The sequence below is a fragment of the Aulonocara sp. 'chitande type north' Nkhata Bay genome, linkage group LG3 (genome assembly GCF_057382095.1).
Source record: "Aulonocara sp. 'chitande type north' Nkhata Bay isolate Kocher_YH1m ecotype deep benthic linkage group LG3, A_spYH_male_GT1.1, whole genome shotgun sequence".
Classification (NCBI taxonomy): domain Eukaryota; kingdom Metazoa; phylum Chordata; class Actinopteri; order Cichliformes; family Cichlidae; genus Aulonocara; species Aulonocara sp. 'chitande type north' Nkhata Bay.
Genome location: NC_141346.1, coordinates 4,018,008 through 4,038,686, shown reverse-complemented (window position 1 = coordinate 4,038,686; position 20,679 = coordinate 4,018,008). Strand labels below are relative to the sequence as shown.

At 42.6% G+C, this 20,679-nt stretch overlaps 2 protein-coding genes across 6 annotated transcripts; both read right to left on the bottom strand.

Annotated features, from left to right (window-relative positions):
* Window positions 1–370: 370 nt before the first annotated feature.
* Window positions 371–8,235, bottom strand: LOC147333574 (rano class II histocompatibility antigen, A beta chain-like). 2 transcript variants are annotated; one of them, XM_086286419.1, is made up of 5 exons: window positions 7,747–7,884; window positions 2,414–2,629; window positions 2,266–2,333; window positions 2,060–2,185; window positions 371–1,621 (listed from the first exon to the last, which is right to left on the bottom strand). In XM_086286419.1, the coding sequence occupies exons 2-5, from the start codon at window positions 2,569–2,571 to the stop codon at window positions 1,596–1,598; spliced, it is 378 nt and encodes a 125-aa protein (XP_086142545.1). In that variant the 5' UTR covers window positions 2,572–2,629; window positions 7,747–7,884; the 3' UTR covers window positions 371–1,595. The 2 variants fall into 2 exon arrangements, 1 of the variants encoding a protein (XP_086142545.1); XR_015128375.1 differs by lacking the exons at window positions 371–1,621; window positions 2,060–2,185 and adding an exon at window positions 8,106–8,235 and having other exon boundaries at window positions 7,747–8,019.
* Window positions 8,236–9,029: 794 nt separating this feature from the next.
* LOC147333573 (H-2 class II histocompatibility antigen, A-U alpha chain-like) lies at window positions 9,030–16,090 on the bottom strand. 4 transcript variants are annotated; one of them, XR_015128374.1, is made up of 5 exons: window positions 15,955–16,090; window positions 15,645–15,890; window positions 14,996–15,280; window positions 9,683–11,415; window positions 9,415–9,550 (listed from the first exon to the last, which is right to left on the bottom strand). XR_015128374.1 is itself a non-coding variant. In XM_086286402.1 (4 exons), exons 1-4 carry the CDS (start codon window positions 16,010–16,012, stop codon window positions 9,420–9,422), a joined length of 720 nt encoding a protein of 239 aa, XP_086142528.1. In that variant the 5' UTR covers window positions 16,013–16,087; the 3' UTR covers window positions 9,030–9,419. The 4 variants fall into 4 exon arrangements, 3 of the variants coding, with proteins under 3 accessions (XP_086142528.1, XP_086142529.1, XP_086142530.1); XM_086286402.1 differs by lacking the exon at window positions 9,683–11,415 and having other exon boundaries at window positions 9,030–9,550; window positions 15,955–16,087; XM_086286403.1 differs by having other exon boundaries at window positions 9,418–11,415.
* Window positions 16,091–20,679: the final 4,589 nt, after the last annotated feature.

Here is a 20,679-nt window from a genome sequence, read left to right as displayed (position 1 = left end):
TATTTCAATATGAAAATATAGAGTTTTTCCCACTGACTCAAAGACACACTGTTAATATCAGTTACATAGGGACTCATTTACATTAAGCTCTGGAAAGAAGAAACACTGGACTGTCCAACAAGCAGAAAGAGGAAGTTTCTAATATCCAAATATGACAGCAAAGGTGCACCTGAACAGGTCACCACTCTGTGACAGAAACATGAATATGAGTCTGTTGATTTTTGATAATATAAACATAACGCTGCCTGTACTGATCAATATCGCTGGATCGCTCTGACGCTGACATGATCTTATAAACCTGTCAAAGACTTTTGTGTGCACTGATGCAGCAGTCACATGTTCAAGCTGAATAATCACACACACGCCACTTTTCAGTTATTTATTTATAACAAATGTTTGGAATCATGTATGATTTCCGTTCCACTTCTCACATGTGCACCACTTTGTGTTGGTCTTTCATGTGGAAGTCCAATAACATTGATTCATGTTTGTGGCTGTAATGCGACAAAATGTGGGAAAGTTCAAGGCGGCCGAATACTTTTGCAAGACACTGTAGCTCTTTTCATTTTTAGTATTTGCTGGCCAGACTATATACAGACATTTAGAAAGAAACAAAACAGACAGTTTTTTCAGCTTTATACTTAAGTGGAAACTGATATTGAACATGAACAAAATGTAACACAACACCAACTTTAAATATGAAATATAAAAAATATGTATAAAAAGGTTTTTCAGCCTGGGCCACACTGGAGTTTTTAAATCTCCTGCTCTTTTTTTGTGCGTTGCCACTTCTCCATTCCTGCCTCTCTGCTCCGTGCATCATCATCAATCAATCATCAATTCTTATCTGTGATTGGACTGTGGCTGCTCGTGCTTTCTAATGATGCACAGTAAAGTTTCGTAAAGCTCGTCTTTGAAATGTCTCTCTAACCCAGTTGGTGGAGGAGCTACGGCATTGCAAAACACTGACGGTAAAACCTAAGCAGAGTTCAGACAGCAGTAGCCTGTGAATGCTTTGTGCTACCGTAATACCCCAAATATCCCGTAAAGAACAGCTTCTCATCTTTTCAAAGCAGATATGAGTCCTGAAGGATGACATGCTCCAATCCAGAAATCTCTATGGCAGCGGTCCCCAACCTTTTTTGCGCCATGGACCGGTTTATGCCTGACAATGTTTTCACGGCCTTTAAGGTGTCACAAATAAACACCACAAAAGAAAATTAGTACCGCTAACGAAAAAAGAAGATTTATTCATAACACGCGTTTAAAGACCCACAAAAACCGAGTTAACGACAAAAACAAAAATAACACTAAAAACCGCTAAAAACCCTGAAAACCATACATTTTACACCCGAACCTCAACTCTCACAGCCCGGCACCAAACGACTCGGGGTTGGGGGACCGCTGCTCTATAACATATTAAGCACAGATGGTAAACTGCAGTCAGACCCTGAATACATTTTCTTCTTTTGGCACAGATGTTGTTTCAGTTATTCTTTGGTGTGCTGACATATTGGCTACACCGTCATCAGTCTGCTAAACACAGGAAGCAGCTGACTTTAAAACATCAGAGAAAACCAGGACCAGGAACAGCCTCAGTTTGTGGGAACCAGGATACGACCTGGAGAAAGAAGAAGAGATGAGGACACAGTCACCAGCAAACTCTGAAAGCACTTCATGGAAGCTGATTTTAAACTGAGCAATACTGATGATTCAGAAAAGTTTCATGTTTTAGGGATTGGACAAGGACCAAGAGTTCTCTGAAACCAGTAGAAAACCTGCGTTTGAATGCAGCCAAAAACTAACACTTGTCTGAAAATGTACAGTATTGTTCTAGAAATGTGTGAAACTGGCCTTAACCTGCCCAAAAGTGTACATTTTAAAACATCAATATATTAAAAAAAATATTGATGTAAACCTGATCAAAACCAGTTTTAGACCCATCGTATGTGGTTTGAGATTTTGTATCTCTGAACGGTTTCAGTCTGGTCTGAACTGGTTTCTGGTCTGAACTGGTTTCTGGTCTGAACTGGTCTGTGAGTGAGAGTGGTTCTCTGACCTCGAGCTCTCTGTCTGTAGTAGATGAACCCAGCCAGAGACAAGATCAGACAGAGGAGCAGTCCTGAGGCGCCGACGGCAAGCTTGTCCCTCTCTGTCTTAGGCATGAATGAGGATGAGGAGGGATCTGAGTCACACAGGTGAGGGTCAGACAGGTGGAGAGACAGACAGGTATGTACAGGTGTGTAGATACAGACAGGTATTTACCCCAGTTAGTGATCAGAGGTTTCTCCAGGCTGGCGTGCTCCACCACACAGGAGATCTTCTCTCCAGACCTTCGACACAAACATTAGTGACTCTCAGATCTGGACTTTAAATGTTTAAACTTTAGCACTATTATTATCATGATGCTCACCTGGGTGTGTACTCCAGGTAGCAGTGGGTCTGGTAGTACCAATCCCCATCCTCCATCTCCTCAGTGGAAGTGACATCAGAGGTGACTTCCTGTCCGTCTCTGTGCCAGCTCACTTTGATCTTACTGGGAAAGAAGTCATAGACACTGCAGACCAACATGGCAGGATGGTGACTGTAGAGAGAGGCGTGGTGGAGTGAAGTTTGACAGTGGGCGGAGCTGCAAGACATTATTAGTTTGTGTTATCATTAACGTTCTCTGTATAATTTGAATGCATTTATTTAAAAGGCACAGTGCATATTAATAGTGCGGGTGGAGTGCTGCTGACTTTGACTGAGGACATTGTCAGGCAGTGGAAGGAATACTTCAAGGGCCTCCATAATCCCACTGACACGTCTTTCGTGGAGGAAGCAGAGCCTGGCGTTGAGGGGGAAGACCCACCAATGTCCAGTGAGTCAAGTCACTGAGGCAGTTAAACTACTCGTTGGTGGCAGAGCCCCTGGGTTCAGCCTGAGTTCCTGAAGACTCTGGATGTTTTGGGGATGTTTTGGTTGTGTTTGGGGTGGTACCTCTGGATTGGTTCCCATCTTTAGGAAGGGGGACCGGAGGATGTCTTACAACTATAGGGGGATCACACTACTCAGCCTCCCTGGGAAGGTCTATGCCAGGGTGCTGGAAAGGACAGTCCGTCCGTTATACATGGAACACTGGACCAGCTCTTCATCCTCTTAAGGATACTCAAGGGTGCATTGAGGGAGTTTGCCCAACCAGGCAGGAGGTCAGGAGGAGGTGGCCTCCAGCTCGCACTGGAATGGTTCACAGCCGATGAGAATCAGCGCCTCCAAATCTGCAGCCATTCTCCTCAGAAAAAGAATGGAGTGCCCACTCCAGGTTGGGGACGAGTCCTTGCCACAAGTGGAGGAGTTGAAGTATCTTGGGGTCTTGTTCACAAGTGACAGGAGGTTGACAAACAGATTGGACAGCTGAGTGTAAAAGCAGGGCTCTCGATCTACGTCGATCTACTGCCCCACCCTCACCCGTGTTCATCAGCTGTGGGTAGTGACCGACAGAGCGAGGTCTGGATAAGATCCCACCAGGAGGAGGCCCAAAGGCAGACCCACGACCAGTGTTGGGTAAGTTACTTTAAAAAAGTAATTAATTACTAATTACTAATTACTTAGTCAATATTGTATTTAAAATACGTATCTAATTACTGTGTCAGAAAAGTAACTTAATTACTCAATAAGTAATTTAACTAAATATTTCTTAAAATCCCTATAAACCTTGAGTGGACAAACAATAGAAATTAAACTCTTTAATAATAAATATTTTTTAAAGACGGAGACTACAGTACGCAGCGGCAGCATCTCTTCCACAGTGTAGCCTGCAATCATTCTTTAAGCTCCCCTTCAGACGCTTTCTGTGCTGCTGAAGTAAAATCAGGTTTTGCTGCTTAGCAGGAGCTGCTGCGGTGTTATCCATGGATGATGAACAAGGATCACTCAGAAGTGTTCGTCTATGCTCCGTGTCAGGCACTTCAGTAGATTACTCCTGCTATTAACAGCAGCCGATAGTTTTTACATATTACTGTAATGTTCTTGTCTGCTTGTTTCAGAAAAGTGAAGAGACGGGAATATGTCCATGTCATAAATATGTCCCCTGTCCCCTCTCCTCTTTGCATTAGCACTTGAACCTCTAGCTGAGGCTATTCGCCAGCACCAAGATGTGCATGGTATAACAGTGGGTGGAACAAATCATAAGATAGCATTGTACGCTGACGATATTCTGCTGTTCTTATCAAAACCAGAACAATCAATACCAGCTATTATGTCTACCATACATGAGTTCAGCTCATTCTCTGGTTACAGAATTAATTTTGGGAAATCAGAAGTTATGCCACTGGGTGATCAGATTAACTCTTTGCCAGATTTCTCTAATCCCTTTCAATGGTCCCCCAGTGGCTTTACATACCTTGGGCTAAACATTCCACCAGTTCTTAAAGATTTATGGAAATTGAACTTATCACCAGTTATAATAAAAATCAAAAAAGATTTAGATAGATGGCAAAAACTGCCGCTTTCTCTTATGGGGCGTGTGAACTTAATCAAAATGAGTATTCTCCCGCGTTTATTATATCCCCTACAAATGCTACCTTTATTGATCACTCAGAAAGTTTCTTGTAATATAGAAAAAGCCTTTTCAAAATTTATCTGGCGTGGCAAGAAACCTAGATTAAGGATTGGAACTCTACAACTGCCTATAGATAGGGGAGGCTTAGGCCGACCAAATTTAATTTTTTATAATTGGGCATGTCATAGCCGTGTCTTATGGGAGTGGCTACATGCTTATCTAAATTCTTACTCTCACCTAGACTCTTGGTCCACTTTACCTTATTCCCTTTGGAGCTTAGCTGTCTGTGACAAAAAAACAATATTAAAAATGGGGATTAAGAACAACCCAATCATTTATAATACAATAAGGGTCTGGGGGGAAATGCGTAAAAGGTTGGGTAGAGAAGATTGCACTTCACTCTTGACTCCTTTAGTAAGAAACAACGATTTTGTTCCAGGAATGTCTTGTAGCATGTTCGATAAGTGGCACAAAAAGGGATTAAGGGTAATTGGCGATTTGTATCAAAACAACATTCTGATGAACTTTGAGCAATTGCAGTCAAATTTTAATATCCCTAGAGACCATTTTTTTGGCTTTCTCCAGGTTCGTAACTTCGTTCATTCTAGAATTCCACAGTCTTCAGAAATAGTTATATATGATGATATTGAAACATTTCTTATTAAGCGAAAAGACAGAACTCATTTTATCCCAGCTTTTTACTCTCTCCTATATACTCTTAGTAGCAACACACTGAGCGCTATTTATAAATGGGAGAGAGATCTTAATAATCAATACACTGAAGAGGAGTGGAAAGGAGCCATTAACATGAGTAGTTCCACTTTTACTTGTAACCGCTTACGAGAAACCCAATACAAAATCATACATCGCCTTTATATAGCTCCTAATGTCTTGCATAAGATTGCACCTCATATTTCCCATCTTTGTAGTAAATGTCAAAAAGAAACTGGCACTTTTTTTCATTACTTTTGGGAATGTAAATTAATCAAAAGATTTTGGAGCTTCATTTCTCAAGAACTAAGTAATATTTTTAACAACCTGATTCAAAGGGACCCTGGGTATTTTTTTCTTGGCCTACCCTCAAAAGAAGTAACATTGAATCACTTGCAGCGCAAATTATGTGACAAACTATTGCTGGTAGCTAGGAAATGTATTCTCATTAATTGGGTTAAGGATAAACCTCCCTCTGTGATGTTGTGGTACAGTGAATTATTTAAAGTTATTCCTCGTGAAAGAACTGCTGCTATTTTAGGAGGAAATGAGGGTCTCTTTCTCAATGTTTGGTCCCCTTTGCTTTCTTATTTGCCAAATGATTTGTCCCAACTGTTGAGGGGGGGTTGGTTGCGATTAAGATGTTCTCAGTTAAATAGGAAGTAAGTGTAAAGGACATCTCATTCTTGGAGTTTATCTTTTTCTCTTTCTATATCTGTGGGTAATTAAGTGAAAATATGTTTTTTGTGTGTATGTGTAAAAAAATTTTTATTTTTTTCTTTTTTTCTTTCCTTCTTTCTTTCTTTGCTTTTCTGTTTGGTTGTTATGTTTTATGTTATTCTTGATAACGAATAAAAATTGTATATCAACATAAAACTCGCTTCAGCCGAGTCAGAAATCTTCCGCTGTAGAAAACGACTGTGCAGCAAACTGGCGCGAAATGACGCGCAGCTGCACTACAGCCATGTTAAAGAGCAGAGTTTACTTCTACGTTTAGAAGATAAATTATTGAAATTAAATAATGATATTCAGCGAGTTTAATTATTTTACAATGTAACGCAAGTACATTGTAAGTAACTGTAATTAAAATACCTAAAAATGAACAGTAATCAGTTACTCTACTTTTTCAGTGGAAAAGTAATTTAATTACAGTAACGCATTACTTAGTAACGCATTACACCGAACACTGCCCACGACACACTGGAGAGATTATATGTCTCAGAAATCTGCTGTGGTGACAGCACAGAAAGAAAGCTGCTGCTGGTTGTTGTAGTCAAAGTTATATATATTTGATAGATACGTTTATTTGATTTACAATATGTTTCGATTTAAAATTTTAACAAAATTAAAGTCAAAACTCTGAGCTTCTGATTAATGAAAGTTTTACATTATCATTCTAGGTGGTGGTTGCTAGGCGACAGGACCTGAACTGGAAGAGCTGATCGTGTAAATCTGTGGGCTGCAAACAACGGTGGAGGAGCTTGTGATCGAGGCCCCGATGGAAGGCACAGAGTGTACCATCCGGGGCCTGCAGGGGGCGCTTTGCCTGTTTAATTAATCATATTTGTAACCAGTCACACAGATGGGTCAGATAAGAGAGGAAACTTCTCACACGTTTCTTTCTCTGAGGTTGCACCGTCTCACTCCAGAGAGGAAGTTACTGTTGTAAACAGCCTGCTCATGTGGTTCAACATTCATGCTGTGTTTAGGTGCACTCGTAGATCGAACCATCTATAACCCAAAAGCAGAACACACAGGATGACTTCACACTATCAGACAGCTTCCCCTGCACTCTCTGTTTCTGATGTTACACAGTCACAGCTTGTGTGTGTTTACATTTCACTGATCAGTCAGGTCAGCCTGTCAGCACAGCAGCTGTTTCAGCATTTTAGCTCACTTTACTGCAGAGATGCTGTAGAGAGTGAAACACACACAGATTACATAACAGCAGTTACATTTATATGTGTGTGTTCTGATGATAACTTTATAAGTGTTGCCTCATATTGAATAACTCCACTGTTACACTGAGTCATAGATCTGAGCTGTAAATGTTTGCAGGTGTGAAGCTGCTAAACAAGCTGTGAAGGTCACAACCAATAAATGAACTGCAGACATCAGTGCTTCATATTTGTCATATTTAAAATAGATGAATAAGATGAAAAGAAGGAAATAATTAACCTGTCAGGCTGCTCCGTGCTGTTAAAATATGTATATGGAAATATTAAAAAACAATTGTGGATGATTTTTCAGCTCAAAGAGTTTAAAAAAATAATATCACAATGAGTGTGTTATGAGGAACAGCTGCAGTTTGCCTGTGTCACCAGCAGGGGGCGCCGCAGGTCAGAGTCGTTCTCCGGCGTCTTATGTTCCGTGATCGATGATTTATTAAAGTTATTAATCATCAAAATTAGCTGCAGCTGTGAGTCCATCATAAATGATTCAGAGTGAGGTCAGCAGGAACACCTGATGATGTCACACAGACCACGCACGCTCACCTGATTTAGACATAAGGTTGTGGTATCTAACATCAATGTTTGGTTTGCAGTACGTCCCCTTCTGAGCCCTCATGGTAGCCAGCCTTGCAGGAATATTGTTCCAGGCCTCTGCGGTCTTCACTCCAAAGTCAGTGAATCCAACAAACGTCCCCACATTGCTGTCAAACCTGATGATCTCTATCATGTTGTAATAGTAAGAGTCGGTGAACCGGATGTCCTTCAGCTCAGTGGAGTTAAAGTCACAGCGAGACAGTCTGTAAGTCATGAATCCATCTGAGAACAAACAGAACATCAGACCGAGGGCGAATCATGTCACCGATCAGTGTATTAGTGATCACTGGTCAGCGTATTGATGGTACCTGCTGTGCTGAGGCTGATGAAGAGGAGGCAGAGGAAGGATGAAGCCATGTTTCTAAGTTCTGCAGACAAACTGACTCAGTCTGACGGAGAGCTGCTCGAGAAACAGGAAGTCAGGTCACATGACCACAGCATCATCTGTTGCTGTGGGATCAGCTCATAGTTCACACCCTTCACCTCCACGTGTGTTTCTGTCCGTTAAAGCTCTGAAAGCAGAGCAAACTGAAAACCTGCTTTCATTTACGTTTCAGTCACAGTCTGCAGTCATGGAAACATATTCGTGTATAATAGTTATCTGCACCCAACACTGATGTCAGACCTGCTGTAACAATGAGAAGAACCTGTAACAGTGACAGTGATCAGATTTACAATCAGCTCTGTGGGTGTGTGGGACTCGTGTGTGGCTGATGTTCCTGCGTGGACGCCACAGTGTGATGTCATCATGGCGAGCTCTTCAGAGCAGCTGGATCACATTTCACTGTTAAATTAACATTACACTCAATCTGCATTTAAATATTCAAGCAGAGAAATTCAGATTCACATTTATAAACCAGTCAGACTGCAGCAGATGAACCTCAGCTCGTATTAATGTTGTGTTATTGAAGAGTATTTACATCACAATATGAAGCTGCTTCAGCTGACTGTTGTTGTGATTTTGTGCTGTAGAAATTAAACTGAATGAAATCAGAATGAGATTTTATCCATATTCAGAGTAAATTTAAATGCCAGATATTAAAACATCTGGAATACAAACATGTTAGATTCATTTCTATAAACACTCACTGATTTTTCTTTCACCTGCTTTCATCAGCAGAGTCTTCATCAGGATTTAGTTTGACATCTTTGTGTTTGCAAAGACAAATTCAGACATCATTAATGTTCATTCTGTTAGAGCTCAAAGTCTGACTCAACACACACACACACAATCCGTCATTAAACTTTATTGATATATGAAAATCTGAAACACGGTTTGGTAAACAAAGACACATTATAGGAGTTTATGAACACTGAGGTCACATCAAACTGATCTCAGTCTCATCACTTTTGTGGCAGGAACAGAGTCCAGGTAAAATCTGCTGGTGGTGCGAGAGCAGCTGAAAATAGCTTTGCTTTGAATTCCAGAGTTAAACTTTATTGACACCAGCGGCTGACGGCACAGCTCATACAGATGTTCCATTATTAAGCACGTCAGGTGAGGCAGGTAAACCAGAACAAAGGATCTGATGCTCATTACAGGCGAACTCTGCACACTCACCTACAGCACAGTCACACTGATTAGGAGCTCGTCATAGAATGACATCGTCACCGTGAGCCAATCAGCTGCACTCGTTTCCTTTGATGAGGAAGAAGGTTCCAACAGCCACACCGACCAGACCGAGAGTCAGACCCACTCCACAGAACACAGAGGGTCCAACACCTGGATCAGGCTGAGCAGACGCCTCCACATCTGGAGACACAGACACACAGAGAGAAACAGGATGACATGTATGTCTATGTAACTATATACACTCTACATCTACCTGCACTGAGCATGTGCACTGTAACTTTCACGCAGACTCTTGAACATGTTTTTAATCACCTGGGTCATTAAGTGAAACCAAGAAAAGCCAAATCTGGAAGCATTTTAATGTTGTTGACAACACAAAGGCAGAGTGTAGAGGATATCATACGGAGCCGCTCCACAAACTGCACAGGCTCCTGACAGCTGTCCACCCATCAGTGCAATGGGAAGATGAAACACAGTCAGTTGAGTGTGAAGGTGCCAGTGTGTCTGCAACTGTTGCTGCTGCTGCATCTACAGCAGCATGCAGTACACCACCACATCCACCTGAACCAACCCAGAGCCCAAAGCAAAAAAAATGTAAATAGTTTAAATTTGAATTGTAAACAGACAAAAAACAACTATTTTTTACATTTTATGTGGAGTGAATAAATAAAAGCACATTTACATAACAAACATATATAAAGAAAACACAATTTTTTACATTAGTCATTCATTTTATGCATAATCTTATATGGGTGTTAATAATAAATTAGTTAAAGCAACAAAACAACCTGAAGAGCCCCAAGAATGAGGTAACTATGAAAAACTATGGTGATTATGAGCACTGTGACATGACATGGAGGGGAAATACACAGACGACCTGACAAAGAGTGAATGAAACACACACTAAATACACACAGGAGGTGATCAGGGCAAGTGGAAACAACACATCTCCAAATATAATATAAGAAATTAAAATACACCCAAACAGCTGGATCACAGCTCTTCCCAAACAAGTAGGAATGAAGGCAAAGTAGCTACACTTGAGCATTTTAGAGGAAAAGAAACATTTAAATTCAAAGAACAAAAATATCTGTCTGGGAAAAGAAAAACAGGAATAACAGCTGTGTGATGCAGAACTGATCAAGTTATTTGAATCACTAGAATAGCTGATTAACCTCCACATATGTGGACATCACATCTTAGGTTGTCTGGACCATTATAGACATTATACTGTCACTGCTCGATCAGCATTTAAAACAAATGTCCTCATATGTGGATCTCATTTTTCTCAGAAACAAAAATCAGGTTTAAAAAAGAAAACAGGTAATTCTTTGTTTCTACCCTCATCAGGTCCCAATCAGCCCAAACAGCAAAGAGAGATTAGAAATGCCATGAAAGAGAGAGAGGGAGGGTCATAGGAGGGACAGAAAGAGCACAGTTAGGTGTTGTGTTGGAGAGAATCATAAAGAGATCAGTGGTATCTGAAACACTTGCCTTGATGCTGGTCAGACTGCGTGCAATCCTTCTTCTATGGCTAAAATAGAAACAACATTTCAAAGAGCATCAGAGAAGCATAAAACACGAGGCCTTCACCCTGCAAAGCCCAAAGTGTCAGGCTTGAACCAGGAACTAAGTTTTTGAGAGTCCCACAACATCAGAGGGATTTTTACTGCTCAACAAAAGAAGCAAATTGCACTTTATATGTTTAAGGAATGAACTGAGAATGAGAAAGTAAGAGATGCAGGAAGTCACACACACACTGGAGAGTGTGATTAGACAGTTTGTGGAAGAGGAAACATGCAAGCGAGAGGAAAAGGAAGTTAAAGAAAGGGAGAGTAAGAAGAGGTCGAGCTCACAGGACGAGAAAACAGTTACTTAACTGATGTTTGCACACACTCGCAATAACGACTCTCCTGACATGAAGGAAAACATAACTGCTCACAGATGAAGGAGCTCACCAACTGAAGGGTACAACACAGATCAGCAGGCCAGAGCCTGTGGAGGAGCAACACCGGCAGTACGCAGGCCAGGGTCAGCGATGGGGCCTGCACAAAGGTGGAGTGGAGGAGTCAGGCGGAGGACGACGTCTAAGGGTCGGCAGGCGTAGGAGGGGAACAACTATCACCTAACTATCCATCATATCTGCAGTGGACCACATGAAGCAGCTGCATCACTGATCCTCCCAACAAACTCCTAAGATTAAAGCCCAGAGCTCCAGCCCTCGTCTTACTGTATTTCATTACTCTGTATTTATATGTTTATGATGGCTCCAATGAGCATCACATTATTGAAGGGATGAGACCTGCACAGAGGGATTTACATAAACGTTACATCATATATGGATTATGTGTTGTGGTGCTGGCTTGATGGTAAAAAGAGTTTGAGTCTTGTAGTCCGAGCAGACAGACTCCTGTAACGTCTGCCAGATGGTAACAAGGAGAACATCTGATGTGCTGGGTGGCTGTGGTCCTTGATGATGCTGTGTGCTTTGAGACACTTCTGGGGATAAACATCCTGAGTGGCAGGAAGCCTCGTGCCAGTGATGCTCTGTGGCTTCCTGCTGCTGCAGAGCAGCTTCTGTTCCAAACTGTGATGCAGCTCGTCAGCAAGCTCTCGGTCTTAGATTGTAGAAATTTGGAGGGATGGTTGGCGTTCATGCCAAACTTTGCAGATATGTAACATGGAGGGAGGAGCAGAGGTGACCTTTGACCAGCCACTCAAGGCACTTGATGATGACGGATGTCAGTGCAACAGGGCGGTAGCATTTCAGACAGGAGACCTCTGATTTCTTAGGAATGGGGATGATGGTGGTTGTTTTGAGGGATGTGGGGACCCCTGACTGCCTCAGGGAGAGGTTGAAGATGTTGGTGAACACCCTACCAGCTGGTCGGCGCATGCTCTGAGAACCCGGCCTGAGATGCCGTCCGGTCCCGGAGCTTTGTGAAGATTGACCTTTTTGAAAGACCATCTCACAGCTTCTGTTTTAAGAGTATAAGTTACAGCCTCACTGTGCTCCTGAGGATAGAGCAGCGGCTCCTCGTTGTCTGCAACAAAACAAGCGTAGAAGTTGTTGAGCTCGTCTGTGAGAGACGCTGTGGGCTGGACACTGCCCATGTTTTCCTTCTTGTAGTCAGTGATGCAGCGTAGTCCATTCAACAGGCGCCTGGCGTCAAAGCTGTGGTAACTGGACTCCACTTTGTCCCTGTAGTCCTTTGTGGCCCCTTTTCAGAGGTCATACCTGGCTGCTTCATATGCATCAGAACGCCCTGAATTAAAGGCAGAGGTCCGCACTTTGAGCTTAGCAAGAATGTCCTTATCTACCAGGGTTTCTGATTTGGATATTTGCAGACGGTGGTTTTAGTGATGATATCGTCCATGCATTTTCCAATATATCCAATGACAGAGTTCATTGATGTTGCCATCAGCTGCACCCTCAAACATCTGTCGGACCTCCTCACTCTCACTGTCTCATTTAAAGTGTTGCTGACTCAGAGCTCCTGTCTGTGCTGATATTACGGTGCAAACCAGAAGGATTTCAGTTACATGTATTATTTCAAATTAAGGGAAATGGGGTTGTTAAGTCTAATTGTTGAATGTTGTCATTGTGCTTCTTAAATTTGTAAGGTCTTAGTTCAATCTATAGGGTAAACTGTCTGCCTCAGAGTCAACCACCCAAATATGTAACAAGGTCCAATAGGGAACTTTGTATGATTGTAAACTGAAATTCATGCATGTCTGTGTAAATGTGTATGATTAGTCTAATACAGCTGCTTTAGCTTTTCAATGGCTCCTTTACCGTAAGAACAAAGGCTGTCATGCTAATAACGTATGCTTTATTGATCTCCGTGGGGAAATTACTCTCTCTGCATGTAACTCAGTGTAACAGTGGGCAGCAGAAAAATCAGGCGCCCGAGGAGCAATGTGCAGGGACCCTCAGGAGTGCCTCAGGGTAGCCGTTCAGTGGGGGCGTCCACACTACCCACTGAGCTATCCCTGCCCCCGACCGGATGACAGAGATATACTGTGTCATCTAGTCCCTGTCAGTATTCATGCTTGAAGGCTTTTCAGGGAGTTTTTAGGACATCCTGATAATAAAGAATGACAGTCGTCCAGCCTGGAAGTAACAAATGCATGAACTCATTTTTCAGTAAGTGTGAGACAGGATATTTCTAATTTTAGAGATAGAAGCATGGGTGCAAAAATGGAAGAAAACAGTTTTCAATATGTGCATTGAAGGACAGATCCTGGTTAAAAATCCAGACTAAGTATCTGGTTAGATACCATATATGTCTAAGGTTTTTTAGGACAGTAAACTCAGTCTTATCTAAATGTAGGAGCAAAATGTTCGAGGTCATCCAGGTCTTTGGTTTCTGGAGACATTCCTGACTGGTGTGTGTTGGATACATGGAAGAGGGTGTCATCTGCATGACGGAGGTATGTTATGCCTATTGTGGTGTTACCTAAAGGACGCATGTGTAATGTAAACAGAACTGGTCCTAGCACTGAGCCCTGTGGAACTCCAGAAATAACCCTGAAGCTATCAAAGGACATTTCACAGCTCACACTGAGACCTTTGTTCAGAAAAAGAAGCTGCACCAAGATGAAATCCAAAACTGGGAATTAATTGTTTAATTATATCAATTTCACATATGGTGTCATGTAATCCACGTATGTAATTTGTGTCTACTGGTATGTTTCATGCCTTATTTTCATTTTCCTATAATTAGTCTCGTTTTAAGTTTCTTGAGAATTCTTTCAGGGATGCTGTGTCGTCTGCTTTGCAAACGAACAGGAATTCATTTGTCTTAAATTGGTTGACCAGGGGAATGTTGGGAAAGTATACTTATATAACTATATGCACTATATATCTATGTGCAGTGAACATATGTACTGTAACTTTCAAGTAGTTTTGCCCTCACCGTGGGTTATTAAGGTGGTTACGTTGTAACAGATACTGAACACATCACAGTAAAGTCACCTTAACGATCATTACAATACTACTGTATATAACCTGTATAATTAGGTCAGCTATTATTAACATGTTTATCATAAGATTATGCCACTTGCTGTCAGAGCACCTGTTGATGCATTCTGCTTGTTGCGAGATTTAACAACCAGGATTAATATGTGGCGTTTGACTGTGTCTTGACCTATTGTGATAATGCAAAGCAAAGAGTTCATCAAAGGGCCCCCAGCTGCAGATAACCCTGATCCAGAGCCCTGACCAGCCCCTGACCCAGCACCAGCTGTTTTTGGCTGGAGGACGAGTGGAAAGTTACCCTGCAGCAGCAGCAGGAGGTGGAGTTACTGGCCCCTATAAAGAGAAGCCACAGAGACATCTGCTCTGTCTGTCTCTGTGTTGCTCTGCTGTCTGTACTTAAGGCTCTACAGCCCACAGTTTGCTTTGCTTGCTTTGCTCTGTGTCGTCTTGCTGTTCTCTGTATGTTCTTACTTACTGTTCATATGATTCAGTGTATTAAACTCTGTTCCCATCGTTGGTGGGATGAGATGATCATATTGGCTCCAAAATGTGTGACAAAAATCATCGTGTCAAACTATCAGATCAGATCCAGCTGCTCTGATGAACACTGGCCTCAGTCTTTTGTTTAAATAAAGTTTTCTTACTATAGATCTTGGTCAGTGGTTCAGTCAGGGCCAGATGTCGCACTGTGCAGCTGTAGATGTCTCCCAGCTGTGCGGTGAACTGCAGTCTGGAGATCTGGGTGAAGGGTCCATCTTTGTTGGGATAGGGAACGTTGGTGCTGGATCCTTCTGTGACCTTCTGTCCGTTCTTGGTCCAGGAGACGTTGACAGGAGCAGGATAGAAACCAGTCACGTGACAGATCAGAGTGTTCTCCTCTCCAAACTCCACCTCGTCTCTGGTGTAGATCATCACAGCTGAAGGAGCATCTGTGCACAAACACATCAGGCAGAGGATCAGAGCTTCAGCTGGTTCCCATCAGCAGGTGATCGTGATAAACATCAATGACTTGTTCAGTCATTCACTGAGATGATGCCATCATTGTCTGTGTGAGAGAAACTAGAGAAACAGGAGCACAGACAGAACTCTGCTCAGCTCCAGAGAAACTAATGAAGAAAAATAAATGTGGTCTTTAATAGAAACACAAATAGAAACATGTCAATTTCTAAATGTGTTTAAGGTGGAATGATTTCATACCTTTAATCAGTTTGTTTCACTGGCTGTGTTTGATTGGACTGATCATTTCAGGTAAACACAGGTGAGGTGAGACACACGTTAAATGTTTGTATTTACGGTTATTGGAAGGGTAGTCCTTCATCACCGCGCCAAGAGCCTTCAGGTTGTGTCTGCAGACCTTCAGCTCAGTCACAGCTTGTTTATAAGCGCCGGGGTAAGTCATAGGATCGGCAAAAGGAGGCAGCATGTAGACTTCCGTGTGGTTGTTAAAGTCTGCGTAGGCAACCTCCTCCCCATCCAGTCCATACATGTCCTCTGCATCGAAGTCTGAACAGCCGTTTATATGAACGTCACCATGCAGACCTGAAATGAAACACCGATCAATAAGCTGCTGCCGGCCTGCCAGAGTTTACCGAGACAAACTCACCATCGGCAGAGACACAGAGGACACAGGAGAGGAAGAGGAGCAGCTCCTTCATCTTCATCAGCAGCTCTCTGACCGTTAAACTGTGTGTGAGTATGTGTGTGTGTGTGTGAGTGAACCGACTGAAAGTGTAGCAGCAGCTGAGCACTAACTCAGAGTAGCCAATCACAGAGGTCACACCCCATGATGTCATCAGTATCCAGGCAGCTGAAGGGAAAACGATCTACAAACAGCTGGAGACAGCTCCAATCAATCATCAGTATTTATAGACTCTTCACAATAATCATCAGTTTCCCCTCTGATGATTTTCAAAATAAAACAAACTTTATTTGAAAAACTGATTCAGTTTGTTTACAAAGATTTAGAAGAAGAAATAAAATATGAATTTGTCTTTTAAAATGGTTTCTGTGTCTGGGCCTGATTAGAACATGTTACATCACAGCAGCCTGAAACATTCATCATGTTCACCTCTTCCAGGGTATTACCTGCACACACACACACACCTGTAGGCATCAGCACAAACACACCTGGATGATGTCACTTAAAGGTGTCAAGAAGTAGAAGAAGGTGGAGAGATCAGCAGAGCTCACGTGTACGATGATAATCTGCAAGAAAACAAAGGTGACGACACTTTTATTCAGCAAAGCTTTGTGACACACGATCATTATGTGCTGTGTTCAGATCACAGGCTGCAGATTGTTTAGATATTGTTCCTCAGCTGGCTGCAAACTTTGCTGCTCATCGTCTACTTCAGGGCAAGCAGCTACTTCACTGTCAGCACTGTGAATGTCCTGATGCTCCTCAGCATCACACTGCACACAGATACTGTCTCCAACACCAAACAATCATTTGCCAGCTTTTCCTGGAATACGCAGCGTTCTGTGTCCACCTTCCTGTTCTTGACAGGTGCCAGGATTGGTCAGGATTCATCTCTTGTCATCTGTGTCGATCGTGCAGGCTAGTGACGTACATCTCCCGTGCTGTGATCTGAGAGTCAGCTGATCGACTCAAAATGAGAGTAAACTACATCAGGTTCGTGTTGGTGGATGGAGTCAAACATCAACACGCTGATGTAAACTAAGAGGTGTAGCTGAGTGTGTGAGCTGGCTCAGGCTGTGCAGAGCTCCACCTGTGGGGCGGGTCCGGGCCGTCAGAGCTCTCTGCTTCACCACAACCACGACTCTCAGGCTCGGCTTAGTTTTTAAAATAACGTTATAGCTTCACACTCCTAAAATACAGTGACAGGGAAACTAAGACTTATTGTAGCACGTGTCAGTCATCTATTCTCGTTCTTGATTGGTCACTGACGACATCATCTCTTAGAGGTTCATTTGGGTGTCGTGTCTCTGACAGCAGGGAGACGAGACGATGAAGAGGAGGGTAAAACGTTAGTTCAGCTTAAAGGTTGAAATACTGCTTTCACTCCCCGAATGCTCCGGTCTAATGTTCATGTGTTTCTGTGATGAGGAAGCTGAAAATCAGACTGACGACCTGGAGAACCACGTCCGACGCAAGAAGCTGCGTCTGTTTGGTCTCTGGGACGGCGCCGAGGATCAGCAGTTGCACCCTAACACCTCGAAAGCCAAACCAACACAGGTGTCCTTATCTGATTCCTGAACCTCCAAGATCGGGAGTTTGTTTTCCGCTCCACAAAACAACTTAACATCGAGCTCATCAAAGTGAATTGTTACGTTTTAGAACTGAATATAATAAATTGTCTTCTGATGCATCAGCAAAAAGTCTAATGTGGCAGTTTTAGTATGACCAAGGAGGGAAAGCGAGAAAACTCTTGGTATGGAGAATGAAGGAAATGCAGAGTGAGAGGAATGTATCAGTCGATCAATCTGAACTTCAGTTCCCGACACGAACAGAAGACACAAAGCAGGAATTAGACAGACGTCTAACTATTGATCACTCATCAGGGGTGCCCGTTATCTCCAATGCTATTTATTCTGACTATGGTGATGACACTAGAGAGCGAAAATGTCAGAAGAAAGCTTCAGTGTGCCCATGCTGCTGCCAGTGAGTGTAGTTTGCCATTCATACGACTACAGGGAGCAAAACGCACTAGAGCAGCTGTTCTCCACCAGGAACTATGGTGAGTGGGTGCATGTGGAAGACACTTTTAAAGAGTTCACACAGATTTTAAATACACATCATTGGTCAATTAAACTTCAATATGAGAGTAGCCACTTAAAACTTCATGTCTTAGATACCACAGTGTTTTTGAAGTGATAGAGGCCATAACAGAAAGCTGAGCAGAGGGTATTTTTCTTGCACAGAACAAGTTACCATCTGCCTCACACGTTCTGCAGCATAGATTTTACATTTTAAAGCTCTCGGGGGGAAAATCCCAGTTTGTGTGACATTTTAATGAGAGCAAAATCAGAGGGGAAGGTCAAAATGCCCTCAGAGAAACTGGTGTGTTACTCACTGCATAGATGCATCTAATCCACGTAGAGGAACGGTGTGGCCAACTGCAGGCAAGATGTGCCATTCAGAGTGGGGAGTGTGGGCTTGTGCCTTGTTTCTCTCCTGTTCCCACCTGTGTTTTTCCCTCTGAAGAACTGGTAACCAGTGTGAAACGTCAGGGATGCTCGATCAGACCAGTGAGAGCAAACAAACCCAGCCCTCCCAGCTTATGGTTTAATCTTTATTGGGGGAGAAAACTTTTTAAGCCCTAATTTTGACAGGGAGTAGAGTCTTTGAAGCCTTTTCTGGATCCTCAGAGGGGATGAAGGAGGCAGAGGAGGAAGCAGAGATCGGTCTGTGTTTCATTGTAAGATAGAGACCTGGACCATTCTGGGAATGACAGCCGACTTTGGCCCATCGGTGGAGGATCTCATGAAGAGAGACGGCAGGGAGAAGGACAGTGTTTCATCGATAACAGCTCCAACACCTACAGTGTATATAATATATACATCAAAGTATATTTGGTATACTTAATGTATATAACATCATGTTCTTCTGTCCCCTTTCCACAGTGCAGGAGCGTGTCAGGATAGATTTCACTGCGTGTTGTATTTGTATAACTGTGCATGTGACAAATAAAGAAACTTGACTCTAATCACCACAAACGAGGCTCTGACACATGGATTGTTTTTATAGTTTATTTAGAAGGATTAACCCCAAAATGTGAAAACAAGACCATCAACAGGCAAGACAGAGCTGACAATGTTACTGATGTCTGTCTGTAAATAAAGGGTGAGTGGAAACTAAAACTGGGGTTGGGAAACTTGCTGTGATCACTAACACCTGCACGAGTTCTGGAGTCACCAATAAAACAAAAAGTATAAAAAAGGTTTAGCAAGCTCAGCATTACATAGATAAGGGATTAGGTGGGGATACTTTCAATGCAAACCCAGGATGAGAGCACGAGGTGAGGCAGAGGAGGAGCAGGGAAGTGATGAAGGAGGACCAAAAGGATTCTTCTGTATCTTTGGGTTTGCAGCAATAAGCAGGTGGATTTTTAATGTTTCTAACTGTTTGCACAGTTTCCATGCTGTTATTCTTTAGCTTTGGGGCCGTTTTATAATAGTTTTGTCTGAGGTGTTTAAGCTTCTATTTGTTCATCCACAATATTGTTTAGCTGATTCGATATGAGCTCGTTCCAGTTCTTTCAGTCAGTCTGTTGCTTCTCTCCCGATCATTTTCCCTGTTCCTCATAAATCCCAAGGGTAGGGCCCGTGGGTCCATGTTAGAGTCTGGACACATTTCCACCCTGAAAAGAAGAAATGACATTCAGTTACCTTTGTGTGCAGCAGAAATGCCTCCTGGGTGCACTGGAGATAGAAAAGCACATTCCTCACTTATTTTAAAGCTAATGCATTCAACAGCATTTCTATAAAATCAGACCTGATTTTTATTCCATCATATTAAGCCCATCTCTCAGCATAAACATTACTGTCATGGGTTACTTTGATAACTCCAAACTACAGGAGGTCAGAGGTCGTTAGAAGCTCCCTGGCTGTGCAGAGGCAGGAGGCGAGCTGTAGGAAACCCTTTGACGGCTGATGAGGAATTGTAAATGCTTTTTGTTGGAAGACGGCAGCTCGTGAAAGGCAGATGTGCAATGCTTTTGTGCTGTGTGAACGACCATCGTTGAACATCTATAATCCAGTTTTAAGATCCCTTTTTGTAAGGTGTGACTGCACTTAAAGAGGCCTGGAGGCCTTTTCAGAGGCGTCTCTCTTCGTGCATGAGAGACAAAGGTGCCACCCTGTCTGCTGGCTTTGTTATCTTCACACCTCGGTTCATATGATTAGGTAGAGGATGATTAGGGGTCCATGACCCTCTTGGGGACTCTCCCATATGGCTAAATGTGGGACTCTCCATCAGCAGCTCCTTACACTACGCTGAGCTGGATGACTGAGAACCGACATACTTCCAGGTGAATGTAACGCTACGGAGAAACTACAGCGAGAGTAAACCTGCTAACTTTGGTGTTTTTTCAAGTATTGGGTAATTTTATATGTGAGTTTTTCTATCAGGTGAACAAACTGTGCATGCATATTCACGCTAAAGATAAATGCAGAGAAAGCGCAGAGTCTCTGCTTTCAGAAACAATTGGATTAGGTTCAATTGAGCGAACGGTTCAAACGTTACAGTGATTTAAAAACGTTGCAAAAACCTGTTGGATTGTGAGTTTCAGGCATTAAATGCAATTCTACATCCGGACACTAGAGGGCGCAGAGCGCGATGGTGGTACCGAGCAGTGTTTTGGGGCGC